This window comes from Paramormyrops kingsleyae, chromosome 19 (assembly GCF_048594095.1).
Source record: "Paramormyrops kingsleyae isolate MSU_618 chromosome 19, PKINGS_0.4, whole genome shotgun sequence".
Classification (NCBI taxonomy): domain Eukaryota; kingdom Metazoa; phylum Chordata; class Actinopteri; order Osteoglossiformes; family Mormyridae; genus Paramormyrops; species Paramormyrops kingsleyae.
The window spans coordinates 7,253,946-7,272,165 of record NC_132815.1 but is presented as its reverse complement, the minus strand read 5'-3'; the positions used below and the strand labels follow the sequence as shown (position 1 = coordinate 7,272,165).

The following is an 18,220-nucleotide window of genomic DNA, read 5'->3' as shown; positions in this document are numbered from 1 at the left end:
TGGTATTAGCAGTGACCTGAAAAATATCGCCAAAGGACTGCAGTAAGACAAAAAAAAATAATAAATCTCTCAGGCCCTTCATCAAAATAGGAAACTAAAAGCCATCATCTCCACTGCTGTGGTGACTTTGTGGTATCCTGGGTTTTGGGTTAAAATAAGGGAATGGTTTGTGGTATTCAAATGATCTTACAGGACGCCTGAGGGAATTCTGCTCAAGGTTAGGGAAATACAAGGTGGATCTAAACAGCTCCTCATGCATAAAAAGCCACGGCTAACACGTAATATAAGCTGCAGTACTAATCTTAAATGAACTTCCTCCCTGCAGAGCGTAAACTGTGCGATTCTGACAGCCAAATGGATCACAGTGTCGCCAAAGTATATGAATAAATTTAGATTATTGTTAAAACTTTATTTCGAAAGACCACCTACAGAGGGTCAACACCTTAGCTGAGATTCAACAGTTCAGCTGTTTCTCTGAACCTGTAGACGTCTAACAGAATATACAGTATATATTCCAAGAATAATTTAATTGAATTTCACTACTCACCCAAGCCCTGTTATACGAATTGTTGAATCTCAACTAAGAAGCTGATGAAACAATACTCTGTATACCCTCTGTAGGCAGACTACCCAAATAAGATATTGTGTTACTGATTATCGTACCATGTCAGACAAATCCACATATATTTATATAGGTTTATGATACTTACAATCATACTAACTTACAAAGATGGCAAGCGATTTCCTCTGGGATAATAAAAGTGTTATGAATCTGAATCATAGTGTGAAGTGTATGTGTAATATATCAAACATTGTAAAGCATATTATTACTGTAACAGAGATTAACGATAATCTCAATGTTTACCTGGCCTTACAGCAGGTGACTTAAATGGATAAAAAAAAACCTCAAAAACAATATCTAATGACTATGTATCTCTCCATTATATAATGCATGAGGAAATCCTTAGAAACTCCCTTCAATCTCACAATTATAGGCCTTGAACAAAATCATTTTAAGAGGCCAATCCATGTGGCGTTCTTTTGCCTTTTCACTCAGCATTGCTAAGGAAAAGATTACATCATCTGCACGGGCTGTGATGTCACACTCAGATTTTCTAAAGCCGCAGCACGCTCAGCCAATCAGAAAAAGCTCTGTTCCTGTTAGCTAGTTTGTTTTCCTGGGCAGCTGCTCAACATCACTCTTCCGTAAGTCTTTTCAAAATATCCGTTTTGTTTACTTAACATCCACCTGAACCACTGTTGTGTTTCTAAGTAATATCCTTACTGAGCCAGTAGATCTGGTTCCGGAATTGATGCCCGTGGTTTCGTTCCTGGGCTCAAAGGGACATGGAAAAATGATGCAACACAGCCAGTAAAATGTGTCATACTTTGTTTTCCACAATTAATCCAGCCCTGCTGAAAGTAGAGGGTAAATTGCACATGTTCTCTTGCTTTTCGACCAGCCAGCTCTACTTTCAGAAAATCACAGAGCGCTCACTGTGTCAGCTGATCTATGCTCCGACTCAAGGAGAGAGGTGACCTGCACCATTCAGACACATGATAGTCACAGAGGCCGGCAGAGACACCCTGGCTGATTAATCCCTCTGCAGTCCAGTTAAAAGCAATGATCTGACCTGCTTGGATCGGCTCAGGAAGATAAATTGCTATATGGCATGCAAGGCCCTAAAGCTATGTTTCATTTCTCCAGAACTGATTTTTTCCTTCGTTGCTTCATTGAGTAATTTAATTACACGAAGAACAACATCAAGAACATTTAACATGTATAATTGGAAGAGAATTGCTGGGTGATTTTTCTTTTACCATTCTAATTATATAAATGTTGACAAATACGCATATAAACAACAGAATCCTCATATTAATATGGGAAAGGTCTATAAGTCTGTCGTGATATTTGCAGGAATCCTACCAGGCTTCTGATGAGCTGAACCTGTTCTCAGGTAAATACCAGGAGCAAGTGTGGCTCATCAGAAGCCAAGTGAGACAGAAAACCTACTGGACGGTAGCTCTCCAGGACCGGAGTTGGAGACCCCTGATCTACGTCTTTCCCTCTAAAATGATGATTCGGACTGAGCGCTTCTCCTTCTCTGTACGTGTCAGTTTTTTCTCTAAGCAGGTTGTAGACAGCAGGCAGTAAAACTGCTTCCCCTACATACCATTAAAACACAGTCAGGTCGACATTTCCCAAAGAATGCTCTGTACGCTCTCATTCATTTTATCTGCAGCGAACTCAAACTGGTCAAAAGTTCAGCCACTCTATAGAAAAGCAGTTCAGCTCGCCTGTGTCCATAACACTTCACTTTTGATGCTCATTCTTCTCCTTTTATTTGACCACAATGTCCTCAAGAAGTCCTTTCATTCTTGCTGGTTTCCGTTCACGCAGCTGAGGCGGATTTTTCAGTACGGAAATGTTTTAAGCAGCTTGACATTTTCCCTTTGTCCTTATTGTTTTTGACAGTATCCCTGACTGAAGGTATTTCAATGTAGCAGTTTTGAAAATCAATGAATTATCCCATTGTACGTGCAGCTTTAAGTATCTTCACAACCAATAATGAATAATGGCATGTGGCCATGGACAGGAATTAAATCTGGGGATCTTCCTCAGACAGATTCCACCCTCGTCTTCACGTGCTCAGTGTCGAGAACGTTTCACAAATATTCATTCTTTATTATTTTTAACAAGAAAAGAAAACATACAAGCTATTAAGAGCTGCATTTTACAAGCCACGCATAATTTCTTTTTCTTTTCCATTAAAGAAGTTTTATTTCTATATTTATATATAACTTCAATAGAGCAACACAACATTTTAATTCAAATACCCATCCATGTTAGCCTCTTTCTCAGCTACAATGCAATTGAGATGAAGCCACACTTCACCTCTCTGATGTTTTACATGCGTTGGCTAACATGGATCTAGTTGAGTGCAGAAAGTCACTGCCAAGCGAAATCAAGCTAATCCACACCAGCTGCTTGCCAGAAACTCGACGTCTATGAAAATATAGGAGATCCCAGTGTCACATTCTTCGCTGACAGGCTTAGATAAACTCGTTGTGTAGTGTTCTATTGGGGGCAATAACTTTAACAAGTGAGGTGCTCCGATGCACCGACCAAGAGCCCAAAGCAGTGTGTGCTTCGGCGGGAAAATATCCTCCATATGGCTGTGGTGATGCTTGAAAACGTAACTGCATAGTCATGGATGGAATCTTTTCAAGACTGGGGGGCAAGAAGCCATTAAGCATTGGGGATTGTTGGTGGGGTGGAACGGCAGCTTCTAGCTGTCACTGAACAAACAAGCCATCTCCGTGACAATGGATAGATGAAGTCTGTCTGCCCCCCAACCCCCCGCCTCCCCAATGCCGCGTCTTCTCACTCTGCAGTTAATAGAAATTTGAGTGGATCCTGGTACTGCAAGAACAGCAAATGAAAGACCTGTAATAGGAAGGATGGGACATACCTTTCTGCCCTGGGGGTCCAGGATCCCCCTTCTGCCCTGGACGACCGTCCAAGCCGGGGGCCCCCTTTGGGCCCCGTGGCCCTGGGATGCCTTGTTCCCCGTCAATTCCTTACAAGAACCAAATTCAGAGCATTGGATTTACCCAAAGGCATTTTCATGGAGCACCTTTATCTAACATAAATTACGGAAAAAAAAAACTTCATACTAAAAACTGTGAGAAGTACAGTCCTGAGCAAACTAATTAAATTCATTAATTAAGTGAGATGCTGGTGAAATGTAACGAAGACATGGATTGGCGGTGCCCCTGAGGAGAGGTATGGGACCCAAACCTGTGCTCTTCTAACCATTAAGGTTAATTTTCATTCAGATGTTCTATTGTCAAATTGTGTCTTTTTTTCTGAGGAAATATACACTTACTACTCAGATCAATGCTTTAAACATTTTATTTGATTGCCTTAAACTTTTGCACAGTACTGTATGATGCTTATCGAAGTTAATCAAAGTTATCTTGACCAAATTCATACATTTTTTTTGTAGTTATTAGGCAAAGTAGCCGGAATGGATTGTGAAAGGGTTTTGTAATGACCTGCACATTACCTCTCACACCAATCAGGCCCGGCAATCCTGAGGCACCTCGGGGTCCAACATCTCCTTTGTCACCCTTTGGTCCTGGAGGTCCTGGATGGGTGAAAGGAGAAGTACAGCTCCTAGCTGATTTGATAGTGGCACCATACAGAACACCTTAACTGACAAGCATGCACTTCACAAAGGTTCTAAATGAAATGGCAAGCTGAAATGAAGACAGGCCCACAGAGCTGAGTGCAAAACAGGAGACTCATGAGTCACTCCTGACCATTTGTTGCACTTGGCTTGGGTTGATCAACATGTACTTAGTGTGGTTTTGCAATGAGCTCCTCGTCTGTCCAGTGACAAGCACTCATCCATGACCGTGCCAGAAAGTTGGCTTTCGATTCAGGGGTGATCGTTAGGCGGGGAGTGACAATGTGTTCCTCAGATGCCAGCCCAGTGTAACTATGAAGATCAACTTCTTACTTATTAGAAAGCTTAGTAACACTTTATTTGAGGGGGAGCAAGTAACACAGTAACTCAGTTACTACTCAAGTACAAATCATGAACAAATATAGTAACTGCACGAAATGCATGAACCGTCATGACTGATTAATTATGGACGAACATGGGATTAGTGCGTAATTAACACTTATCTGGTTTATTAATACTTTAAGTAAGAGTGTATGACTACATTATTTGTGTCCCCTCCAGTAAAGTGTTACTGAAACATTATAGCAGAAAAAAAACACAGCAGGGTTTTGGGTATCCTGGATATATATTCGTGAGGAAGAGGTTCACATTCAGATCTGTCAAAGAGAGAAGCCACCCACTGTGACTCACTTCTCCAGAACCGTCATTGACTAATTCACCGGAAACAAAATGTAGAACTAATGAGTCTCTTCCCCTTTGACCAAGACTTCATGGGTTCCTCTCTCAGTACGTCTCCTGGTTCTGGACACCTCAAGCACAGTGGCCACATGAAGAGCTTGTTTGTTCATGGAGAGACCACCAGAATGACTTTGCATCAACACCCGCTGTGCGTGAGAGGAATATGAGACCCAAAACAAACTGCTCTTCATCCTTTCATCCAAAATTCAGTTTGCATGGTGAATTACGTCTCCTCCGTGCTTTTGGAACAGGTTGTTCTGTCAGGCATCCTGTATGATACTCCCTCAGTGAGGTTGACGTGGGGGCTTGCACCCACTTTCAATCCCCCCAGTTTCGCTTACATTTCAGTTTGCAATATTTCAAAGCAACCACATCTGATGCAGTTATGTTCGTGTTGTGTACGTTTGAGGAACCCTCCAGCAGCACATTAAAAATATCATGATGTATTGTGAATTCTCATTGGAAATGGCTGCCAAATCACACAGCACCGCCGTGCTCAAGCATGCTGAGTTGCTTGCTTGCCAAGTAAAAGACATGAAGCCCACCATCTCTGCTGTCCCACTGGGCTTCACCAGTCATTTAGAAGGTTACACTAACCTGCAATGTCAACCAACCCGTTCACAGAAACATGTTACGAGTACCTCCATCTGCCTGCGGTCCTGTATAAAGCCATGGGCCAACGGCTTGTCATCAAGAGTTTCACACAAAAAGCCTTGAAAACGTGCCTTGAAGTCTTCCAGCCGTCATCCGAAAAACGCGCCCTGCAGACGGCACTGTAGCTGTCTCTCCGCCATGTGTGAGGTTCAGCGGGGGAAGAAGAAATCTCCCTCTGCAAGCAGTTACTGTACCTCAAGGCTTAAGTGGCCCCCATGGGGCAGGATTGAGAAAAGCGTCTTCAATAAGGGTCATATGTTAATTAAACTATACCGTATGTTCTGCCTCTTTGCCTACACCAGCTACGGGATGGCTGAGTATCTGTAATAGACACAACCTAGTGTAAGTGAAGATACCTTTCTTTAATTAATCTGCAAGGCTATTATGAGCACAGTGCTTAGGATATCGTGCCAAGGCCTGACTAACACAAGCAGAAAACATTCTGGATGTTATTACCGTTAATTAGGATAAAGACCCCAATTTTAATGTTTCCATGCCCGTACAGCTTCAGCTTAAACATTCGTAAAGGTTCCATAATTTGTTCATTCACGTCTCGTCCTCAGTTACACTTCGAGCCCATGGCCGTCAAATTAAAGGGCAGCCATGTGACGTAAGCAAAGCCCATTAGAGCTGGGAGGGGTGGGGGGGAATGACGGCAGAAAGGCCTATTACTGCTGTGAGGTGTGTAGGCCTACCCTTTAAAGTCTCACATAATGGAAGCAAATGTAACCAGACTAATGATGGGGCCAGATGCCTTGTGTTGGCAGCTACTAGTGGCTTCCAGCTCAGATTCTCCACATTTTCACTACCTTCAAAATATTTCATGTTGTATCAGTGAGCTTTCTGAAGAGCAAATGTCAGTACGGCACTCAGTGGAACGGTCACAGACACCAATAAGAGTTATAAAAATAATATGAGTTAAATATAAGAAAGACATTTATTTGTTAACTATGTTTGGATATGTGTATTTGACCCCTGAAGCTGGAGTCTCGTAAGGCGTGGGATACCTTCTATGAGAGTGAGGTTCTTCATAGCAGCAGACTGCTCCCAGTCCTTCAGCCTCAGGTCTTCTGTGATGGTACTCAGGATTTTGATCTCATTCTTCAGCTGATCCTCCATGGAGAGCTGAGTTACTCTCATAGTCTGGGCCTCCTCGGTCACATTGCCAACCAGCCCCTGCAAATCCTGGATGTTCAGGCGATGGATGCCGATGTCGTTCATGAACGTCCGGTTGACGTACCCCACGTTCCAGGTGACCTCGTCCAGCTTGTCTTTGAGAAGGACCACCTGGCCGGCCGTGTCCTGGAGTAGCGTGTCCTGGAAGCGTAGCGATCCGGCCGTCTGGGCCAAGTCAGACTGCAGGCTGCTCCAGTTTCCTAAGCTATTGAAGCTCAACGTGCCGACCCGATCACTCAACACGGCCATCGAGCTGGTCGTCTCATCTGACCGGTACCGAAGTTTCTGCACCTCCTGCTCCAGCTCCTGCACAGCCAGACCCAGCTGTGTCAGCGTGTGTGAGTGATTCTGGAGGAGATTCTGCAATTTCCAGATGTTCTCTAGAACGTCTGACTGGGTGAAGAGCTGGTTCAAAGACTGCTGCAGCTCCCTGTACCGGTCCCCCAGTCGGGTCACATTCTCCATCAACATCTCCTGCTTCTCTGAGGCTGCCTGGGACCTGGATACTGGAGAAATGGTAAAAAATGAGAATGAATAAGCACACCAGAAAATGCTGTTTTCAGCAAGGTTTGCCAGACAAGTGTAAAACATAACAAAATTAATATATATTTATTTATGAAAACACATAATTTTGGTGAACAGCCGTAAAAGATAGGGTATTTTGTAAATGAGGTGCAAACCAAGAGTGTATAACCATAGTACAACCAGACTGATCCTGTAACCCACTATGTTTTGGCTAAAAAGTCTGTGGGCACAGTACTTCAGTAAACATATTACAGTACTGGAGGCTTTCGTGTTTTTTCCCATGCAGGGGAATGTTTTAGTTAATTTTATATTTGGGACATTCTTGCAAACACATGGCATTGCAATTCCAAGTACATTTAGACAAATGCTTTACAGTAACAAAGGAGCACTGGTCAATTTCGTAACTGAGAAGTTGATTCTGCCATTCACATCCAGGGGTGGCCTTCTTAAAAGAAAATGGATGTATCATTAAACCAAGAAGGATGGACGTATATGGGAAAACTGAGGGCATAAACAACACAGACCACAAAAACAAACCTCTCAGCGTACATTGTCAGGCCATGTTTGATGTCGGTCATGTCAGCTATCAAGTTCCCTGTGTCTTTTTTTTTTTGAAAATTAAGCCCTATCCCATCTTATTTTTGCACTGACAGTTACTGATGACATAATCATTGTCAATCTGTTTCATAAGCAGGGAACAACACTGAAAGGGGCCAACAAAGTCGAAACACATGGCTTGCGGAAATGTGCCTCTTTTCTCAGAAGAGAAACAAACATAGCAAAGGATCGACTCTCATTTAAGGCTCTATCTGTCAACCCTGAAGATCACAAGGCTCTGGAAAGACGTGTTGCTATGGTTTACCAAGCCTTAACCTTCGGTTATCAAGGGAATCCCAAGTGTGCTGCACTGGTGCACCATCCCAGCTACACGCCTACCACATGTGCAAGCACATACTTTCCATTTTTGTTTTAAAAAATGTCATTTTCTCAGTGTGACCTTGGAGCCAAGACTCATCAAAGAAACTGATGAGGACAAGAGTGGCATGTTACATTTATCTAGCAGGCATTTTTATCCAAAGCAAAATACAAATAAGGATCAGAAATAATTTTCAACCAGTGTCCCTGGACCAATCAGGGTTAAGAGCTGTGCTCAGGGCCCCAACGGTGACATCACTCTGCCAGCCATGGAATATGAACCAGCAACCTTCTGGGCACTACACTGCATCCTCACACACTGGCCACACACTGCACTAGTACACTACTATGGGACCAGATGGCAACATTTTCCGACCAGTAAAGATGCAACTGGCATAAGTATGGAGACCACACATCCAATAAAATGAATAATCATATTTTCATAGCATGTGCTTTGATCGAAGTTTATGTTTTTACATTGAGTCTGCTCACTTGAAATGTCATATTTTGCACATGGGTCTAGCAATATGAGGCCTGAAAACACTGACTCTGCTCTAGGGCTCACAGATCTGGATAAGAAAAGTGTCCTTGTTTTTTTTTTTTCTTTGTTTTTTTTTGCTGTTTTAAACTTTTGTAATCCATCCACCCCCTCACAACCACTATATTCACACTGGGATCATCTCAATACATTGCAAGCTGATCCTCAGTCCAGGTGCAAGTCAGCTGTGAGTCCCCCCCCCCCCCCCCCCCACACACACACACACAACCTACCTCGATCACCCCTCTCACAGTTGAAGAGTTGGGTGAAAAATTTTGGCCATGACATGTGGCTCTTCCCTGCTATTTGGTCTCCTGTTACTGCCTCAAGTCTGTTCCTGATTATCCCATGCAGTTCCTCCTGATAAACAGCTTCTTCACAAAATCCAACCTCTCCAAACAAGTGTGTAAACCTTAAATGTTGCTGTTGCTGTATGAGATCCTTAGGCACCTCAAACAAAGAATAATTCATCCCCATATATGACCCAGTGACATGAATTTGAGTGAATTAAAAGCCCTACAGTTAGCTTAAATGTGTGCTAACCTTTCAAAGTATGTATACCGATAATTGATCCAGCCTCGTCTCTTGGGAACATGAAGCTCTTTGTGGTTTGAGATTCACCAGCAAGCTGCAAGCTTGTCTTTGGATGAAGGTCATGGAACCTGCACATGGCAGTGTGCACCTGCTCAGTCAATGAGAATGGACTCCATTGGTTAGAGCAGTGTTTCCCAATCCAGTCCTCGGGAACCTACAGTCGGTCCATGTTTTTGCTCCCTCCGAGTTCCCTGCCAGACACAGTCCACATTTGAGCAAAAACATGGACTGTCTTTGAGTCCATGAGGACCAGATTGGGAAACACTGGGTTAGAGGAATCTGGTGACATGCTAATTGTTCTTTAGGCTAGCTTGAGCATAGCTTAGTGACTGAGCTCCTGAACACAAACTCTCTCTCATAATCTCTCTTCATACATCTTTAGCTGTCTCTTCCTCTTCTCTATGAGAATTCCCAACCCAGAAGAGGCCCTCCAGACTGTGTAAATTGGGCCAAACAAAGCTTGACCGGGTAGAGGAGTAAAACTCCATGAGAATGTAGCCATTTATTTATTTGACAAATCTCTACATTCAAAGAAATGTAGACACAGTCTTTGCCAGATCTGTATTAATCAAAGAACTGTAATATTGTAATTCTAAGTATATGAAGAGTATTAGAGAATGGCTTAGAGTGCAGATTAATGCTTCAATATTAGAGGTTAAGGGCTACTTAATCACACACACACATGCAATGTGGATCTGAAAGAGGATAAAGACAGTCTTATTCGAAGGTAATTATTCTGACCTACAAAATGTCCATACTGGCAGAATGCTGTGTTATTTTAGATGAAAATGTGAAATATCATCTTGCCATTCATCTGCAAATCCAATAATTTTCAAAGGCATTCCTCTGCTTTCGCGCACTCTCAAGAAAAGGATATTGATGCATTTACTCAGTTTTACCAGCAGACACAGGACCTAGCTGTTTAACGAATCACCATGGACAACATGTAGTTAAACTGACCGGCTGGGGTGAACCGAAAACATGTGTTGCTGATGACATATGTGATGTGTCTAAAATGGCCGTCACAATACCGGATCCACAAAGAATATTAGGCGTGATCACTTACAAAGAGGAAATGACAGTGAAACCTTGAAAAAAGACAAATCTGACAAAGTCATTAAGCACCAGTACATTTTAAACTGTTCCATCCTGTTTTATGCTACACATCATTACAATTAATTAACCATGTTTAACCTGCAGTTATTGTTAACGTTGCCCTGGATGCTCATGCTAGATGACTTGGGTCTTGAGTTGTGTGCCAGACAAGGCATTTCACAAAGACGCCGCTGTCTCTCCGGTCTGGCCCGGTGCACATCTACAGATGACCAGTGTCCACAGACCCGCCCTGGATGAACTGCGGCAGAAATACCACATAGCCTACAGAGAATTCTTACAGTCAGGAAAAACCATGGAGGATGACAAACGCGTGCGGGTGACTCTGTGTGCACCACTAATGTTCAAATGACATTACCAAAATTCTTTTTAAAAAAAAACCTTTTCTAATCCCCAGTTACCAAAAGTCGAGCGTGAAGTCAAGCGTCTGATGAGATTTCCATCACCGGGGCGGCAGAGACAGTTAAAGTTACACGTATTCCTGGCGAACGGGAATGCGGGTCAGAACCAGACACCGTCCAGATGTCTCATATACTCCCGCTAAACTGCTCTCCCGGCCAACTTCCTCGGCCCTGCGAGCAGGGGAGAACCAGCCAAAGTCATGACAGCACTGTCACAAGGTGACAGGCCTCTGTAAAAGACAGTCACCGCCATATTTTATTCGGTTGTTTTGATGACCGGGGTTGAGAAACATAGAAAAAACTACTTTCCCAGCCTTGATATGGTCTGTGTCATGGAAACTTAAACACAGAAGTAGCCGACATCTACTGCATGAACATCCCAAAATTATGTGACCCGGTACCTTAATTCATATTGGGAACATGGTCTTTGTAATGTCTCTGAAAAGTAAATTTTCATATTATGGGGACATTCATTCAGGAGGAAGGTTATACATTGGGGATGTTGGACACACAGAGGTTTGGAGAACCACGCTGTGAGATCCACGGTAAACACAGACGCTGAGAACACAATCGCAACTGATTAAGAGAAAGAGTATATCTCCTGTTGAATGAGCTCTAAAGAATAATCTATTACACCTTGGCTCTGCACATGCATTCCTGCGGTAACCCCCCGCTTCTTAATACAGTCCAGAACCTTCCCTGTTTCTTGGTGCATTGTGATCAATAACAAGCATGTATTTCCCCTTACAAGAAACGAATAAAGGTGAACCCAACCACCCAAAAGTGCATCAACGCATTTTCGCATGAAAGTCCAAGAGTTTGACCCTCAGACTACTCAGTGTTAGACACACACTGCTTGTGTTTCCTAGCAGACGACCTTCAGCTATTTAAGCTCTAAACTGAGTCCTTCTTGACTTCCCTGAAAAGAAGGGGCACACAGTTTTAGAGGGCAACACTAAATTCTCACGGCTTGTCTGTATCCCAGTATGGTCTGCTTGCATTGTATTCAGCTTAACGTGCACACATTTTAACTGCTTTGTCTGGAGATGGCAATGTCGTGGCGTCCCGGCCCAGACAGACGGTGCAGTCCTCCCAGCGGGCATCTGTTTCAGTTATTTTCACACCCGTGACATTGTCTGGGGCAATCAAGCAGGAATTTAATATGCTTCCCGGTGACCTTAAAAATGCAATTATGAGTTAAATCTTCCTTCTTTCTCCGGTGCTGCTCACCTGCGACCATTATCCACAAATGAATTTTTTCAGCAAGTATAATACTTATAGACTGTAATTGGACATATTTAGATCAGAAGATTGCTTCTGATAAATAGTGCTGGTTTTAGAATGAAGTTCAGAACAGTCTAAAACGTATCCAAACGTATGACACAGATAGTGTGGGCCTTCGTGCTGTTTCCAATATTTTGTCATGTTCTTTATCCTGTCCTTCGTGACAAGACCGATTTCCTCATACTTTTTGAATAATTCTGAAAATCGAAGCCTTAACAAGCACATGTGAACAGTCAAGCCGGCTGTCAGCCTGTTTGTCAAAAGCTGTGAGTCCGGGGATTGCTAAGGGACTCAAGGAAGGGCGGGTATGTTGTTCATCGTCGGCCTTGGGAGTATTAAAGAGCAGCAGAATAAAGCGTTTCCCATAGATGGAGACGTGTGGATTTTCCAGTACGCAGAATCTAACAGATTCAATTTATTTTCTCTATCTGAAACTAGGCTCTAATTCTGAGTGGCGAATTGACTTTTGCAGATGGATGCTCTGTAGACAGAGTGACTTGTGTGCGGGTCTGCACACTTGTCATTGCGATTCCTCATTGTCGACCATTGTTACAACGTATTTCCAGTCTCCCGTGTGACCCTAAATTAGCTTTATAAATCATATCCACGACCTACCCAGTTTAATTCGACATTACCTCATTCAGTCCCTAATGGACCTTTGGTTTTGTATTTTGGTTTTGTGCTTTCATCATGACCATTGTGATTTGTCCTCCAAGGAACTGTAAGATTTTTGAAGTTTATAATGATGCAATAAAAAATAAGAAAGAGCAGATGGATAACAAGCATACATCCATCCAGCAGAAAGTGAGCCGGATGCCTATTCCACGAAGCACCGGGCACAGAGCTGGGGGCACTCTGGGCAGGATGCCAGTCCATCACAAGGCACATGCTAAATGCTACGGGACAAGTGCCCCAAACCACATGTTTTCATATTGATGAAACCAGAGCACTAAGAGGAAACACAAACTCAGTGAAAACAGACAAGCGCAGATTTGGGGGCGACAATCAAACACCCAGCCCTAACAGTGTCAGACTACAGCGCTACCTACCAAGTCGCCATGCCACCCCAATGCAGAAATGCGCTAAATGTTACAGATGTCGCTAATGTGTAACCTGGTCTTGATTATTTTGGAATTCAGGTCTGCTGTGTTAAAAACAATGCTAACACTCTGTTCCGTTTGTGATGAGTAGCTGCTGTGTTTCTCTCCAATAAGTCAATGCAATCTAAAACATAACACCAAAACAAAATCAATACACCATTGAAAAAAACTGTTTTCCACCTGTTTCCAGTTGTTTTCTTTGATCCACCGCAGTTCATTTTCTCTACCTGAGCATAAATACGCCGCGGTTAAGGTGTGTTATTTGGTGGTATGTCAAAATAGCCATGCGCGCCATTGCTGACGTCTGCTTCTGGCATCTTAACCACTAGACTTGTGGAGTCCTTGTCTTGGCAGACGGGAAAGAAACCGCTAACTGCTACAAACACTGGAGCAGAAACAAATTTTAACTTCACAAAGGATCTTGTGAGAAGTGATGGCAGGACGCCATCAGGCCCTCTGTAACCGCTCAAACTTGATTGCGACAAGGAAGATCAATTAACCCTCCCTCCTTTCAGGCTAAAATAAACATCGTCAATAGGCAGTCAGAGCGGTACACTGCTCTATACAGGCATCGGTACACAAGACAAGGCAAAGCACCAGAGCACAAAAGCATCCTACGGCGTCCTGCAAAGTGACTGACCAATTAGAGTTCAAATGTTAATGAATGTGCCATTTAACCCAAAATCTGAGCGTCCGTGTTTTTGCCCACGCTGACATCTCAATGAACCCGTGAAGGCATCGCGAAGGCATCGCTTGGGGGGGGCCACCTTCAAAGCTGTAATGAGTCCAACACAAAGAAAGCTCCGTGCAGAATAGAGTTTAATCAGGAGGCCTTTTCACAGCAGAGAATGGAGATCGGCAGCACATTGCTGACATGCCAGGGTAGAATGTCGCTATAAGTCAGCTGCCTAGCTACAATGCTAGCTACAATGCTAGCTACAATGCCGCTATACATGCCTGCTCATGAAGAACTTACTTTAACACTTGTTTCCTGATACTATAATTACTTATTCACGGTACATAAATAAAGTATATAGCTAAATAAGAAATGCACTTGATTTTTTGAACAGCAATTATAAATTTTTAAATGTACATGGACTCACACACGGAATTAATTATATTATATTTTTAGATTAGTTTCACATGGGTAAAAGTTATGAACTACTATTCAAGGAATTCATTGTTAGTGTGAGTGAAATAAAGATAATCTTTACTGACCTAATGTAGGATACCGATTGTTTAAAAAGCAAACTGTAAAATGAAATGTTTAGGTTTGTTGTGCAAGCATGCCTGCAGAGCAAGTAAATTCAATAAAAAAGAACTCAACATGTTTGTCTAATTGTAGTGTTTTCAGTAAGGTGATACAAAGAGCTTGACATGGTATTATGTAAACTGAAATCTTTTAAAAATGTATTTCATGGTACAGCTGAAGCTGAAAACGGCTTGTAATGTTTTGGATTCTTATCTTCTTACGTGTATCACGTTACAGCAGCCTGGAACGGAGCCTTGGTTACCGAGCCTGAGCAATGTATTCTTGACATTTACATAGAGATTTGTAGATTGCTTAAGTTGGACCTCACAAGGCCCGTGGCATAGGACCAGAGATCTTCATCGGATCTGACAGCTTACGATTCTCTTGGCCAAAGCCACGGGTTTGAGTAATGGTCCAGTGCTGAGACTGAGCCGTCAGCTCTGCAAATACCAGCAGCCATGGTGCCAAGACCAAATGACCTCCCAGCATGCACTGCTGATTGGTCAGGGCAGTGTTTCCCAATTCGGTTCTCGGGGACCCACAGACCATCCATGTTTTGCTCCCAGGATCTAGGAGGGAGCAAAAATGTGGGCCGACTGTAAGTCCCTGAGGACTGGGTTGGGAAACACAGGGTTAGGGTGGTATTCTAAAACTCAAGAAATGACCCTAAATGGCTTTCCTCAATGTCTTCCCTAATGCCAGCAGGAAACCAGTTGTAGTCCCTACACTACCAAATACATTTTAGAAATACCTTGCATTTCAGACATACTACAATAATTTCTTTTCAATTTAGAGGATTCTCTCAGATTTCTGAACTAGTGGCCAATAGATACAAAACCCTCTAAAATTAGCCCTGCTAATCCTATAAAATGCAAACAAATTGAATATTTTTCACCATAATGGTATCGCAATAAAATAAATCAAAACATGTCTTCCGGTAACACTAGCATAACTATTCCCATATGACAGTATTTCAACAAACCCTGATAGATCTGACGAAAAGAAACTATTTGCCATTTCGGCACACTTAAATGTTCATATCTGGGATTTTGCTTAACTACAGGAACCACCTCATGGATAACACCAGCAGATCTTAGTTTGACGTAGAAATATGAACTGAGGTAGATTATTACCATTCATCACCAAGCAAGTTAACTTTTGCTGTAATGATATATCAGGGAAAATAAATCTCACTCTGGCCATCTGCTCCCTAAAGACAGTGCTCTTCTCAATGAAACATATTTTACACATGTAGCACTTTCAATTCAGCCCATGGTTTAAGCACCATAATTTAAGATTAAGGGTGTGTAGTGCATTTTATATGTTTTTTCACATCCTGAGATATTAACCATTAAATTGTTCACGCTAGCATAAATCTGCACTAGTGAGGTATTAATGTTAACTAGTGATGCAGGAAAGGCGCACTCTGAAATAGTGAGCACTTACTGTATAATAGTGAGTCTTACACTGATTTAACTTGTGTTTATCTACAAAGCAAATTTGAGATATTTCCCCCAAATGTTCCCCCAAAATCCAAAAGAAGGTATCAGAAACACCCACATAAGCCCAGTTTATCTGATTTATAATGGATAATGTGTTTCACAACAGTCACGCTAACTATGCTAAAAAGCCATAACACTGTTGTTTTTGTGCCATGAGTAAATTTTAACTGTTCACTTAAATTTGTACCCACAAAGGCTGAATTCTGGGAATCATATTAGGTACTGTGTACTCACCCCCCCTAAATGAATACCTAACCCAAAGATGAGGTCTCCGAATGCTAAATTTCCCCAGACCACCTGACCTACAAGTACCGGTAATAAGACTGGGACCTTCCTCAAACTGTGGTCTGTGGAGTGTGTGTGGTTATTACCAACAAATGGCTTTGGTTTTCTTCATTGAATCCCAATGATTTCATGCTTTGAAATACAAACCTCCTCTAGAGAACCTAATGACTTCCAGAATCTGTGAAACAAGGCTTGTTCCAATTAGGATTCATGAGATACGTTTCTACAAAGTCGTCAAAGTGAAATCTCACTGCAACAATTTGTTTTCCCATGTAGGAATTTGTATACTTTCTGCAGTGTCTACATGACGTCCTGGCCGTAGACCTTTGAAAATGTAACATAATTCGGAATCATGTCCCTATTTGTTACATAAATATACAAAATCTGGATCACAGGGTATCAGTCACACAGTAGTAGCTGGAAAAGCATTGCCATTTTGATGTCACCATGAAGCCTCCCTGTCACATGTGCACCACTGTTTCCACACACTCCACAGGACTTTCACTATTGGGATGGAAACGACTGCAGAAGCTCTAAAACTCCAGATACAGTCTCTGCTTGTAAGGATCCTGCCAAGCCATTCTGGCATCGAGGGGAGTTTGACATCATCCATGAGGAACCCTGAAGACAGGCCTCTGAAGGCAGAGTGGACTGCTCCAACAAAACTTCAAAGGCATCTTCAGTTAATCTGGGAGTACCAGATACTCAAAATGCTTAAGTGTCAATAGAAATAAAAGTAAGTTTTAGATAACTTCTTTAATTTATATAACGCAGCTCCAAGGAACACATTCATTTACTGTGCTGGCTTTTCTGTTGTTTCTGAATTTTTTTCATGTTTAAAAATTCAAAGGAAAATTAAAGTGTTATTGAAATCTTAATATTTTGTTATACTGTGCAGACAAATTAAAACACAATCATTCCCAATGGAAAGTTAGGAATAACTACATGGATGGATGGACAGACAAGTATTTTTTGCTAGTAATGTTAGCTAAGATGTTATAAACAAAATGTTTAATGTGGTTTTGATTTGGATGCTAATTACCAATCAAATAATATATCTGACAAACAATACAGCCGTATAGCCACTTACGGTTCCCTGCCTTCCCGATCGAGCCACTCGGCCAAAAATGACTTAATGATTTAAGTAAGGCACTATTGTATAGTTTTATTATTATTATACTTTAGATTTATATTTCATACTTTTAATTGGAGGTGCTGTGGGAAAAGGTGACCAAGCAGAGTCGTCACTGAACCGATCCAGACAAGATTTATATCAATTGTTGCCAAGAGGTTGAGCTTTGAAAATGATGTTTGACCGAGGGCAGAAATCTCCAAAATGTTTGTAATGCCAAGAGAAACCAAGATTAGCATGTCTGTGAGCACGAGTTTGTTTACAGTTCAAGTTTGTTTATCCATGTAAGTAAAACTTTTGGAAACTGGTTATTGTTTGGGTAGCGTCTTGTGACTGTCACAATTTAAACTAGAATATGTTAGGGTGTTCTAAGTATCTCATTTCGAGACGGTGCTATTGCTTGTGCTATTTTAAAACCCAAAAAAGTGGGTGTACAAATGAAATAAAACACATATTGCTGAGGAATCAAAAAATGTAATGTATATTCGAGGTGAAGTAGACAGGACTACATATTTGCTTTACAGTTTAAAGAGGACAAAAATCTTGACTTCTGTTTAGATAAAAAAGCACAACTGAAATCCATAAAGGTGAAACCTTTCACCTACCTCCTGCTTGTGCACAACACAGTGCTGGACTGCAGAGCCAATAGCAGAATAGCAGTATGTAGACATTCATTGCTAGTAGGATTATTTAAATCAAGGTTTTGTTTACAAGCCTCCCGCTTCTTTAAAGGCCTTTAGCCAATACTCATGTGCTGAGAGAAGCTGGAGACAATAAGACTCTATGTGTTGTGTTGTGCTTCTCTGACAGATGTTTGC

General features: G+C 42.0%; 1 protein-coding gene across 1 annotated transcript in view; it reads right to left on the bottom strand.

Annotated features, from left to right (window-relative positions):
- Positions 1-18,220, bottom strand: part of scara5 (scavenger receptor class A, member 5 (putative)) — a 40,305-nt gene that overhangs the window by 9,978 nt on the left and 12,107 nt on the right. The window contains exons 4-6 of the mRNA XM_023797125.2: positions 6,593-7,267; positions 4,071-4,151; positions 3,474-3,581 (exon numbers count right to left, since the gene is read on the bottom strand). Of these exons, the coding sequence (XP_023652893.2) occupies positions 3,474-3,581; positions 4,071-4,151; positions 6,593-7,267 (864 nt within the window). The remainder of the gene's footprint in view (positions 1-3,473; positions 3,582-4,070; positions 4,152-6,592; positions 7,268-18,220) is intronic.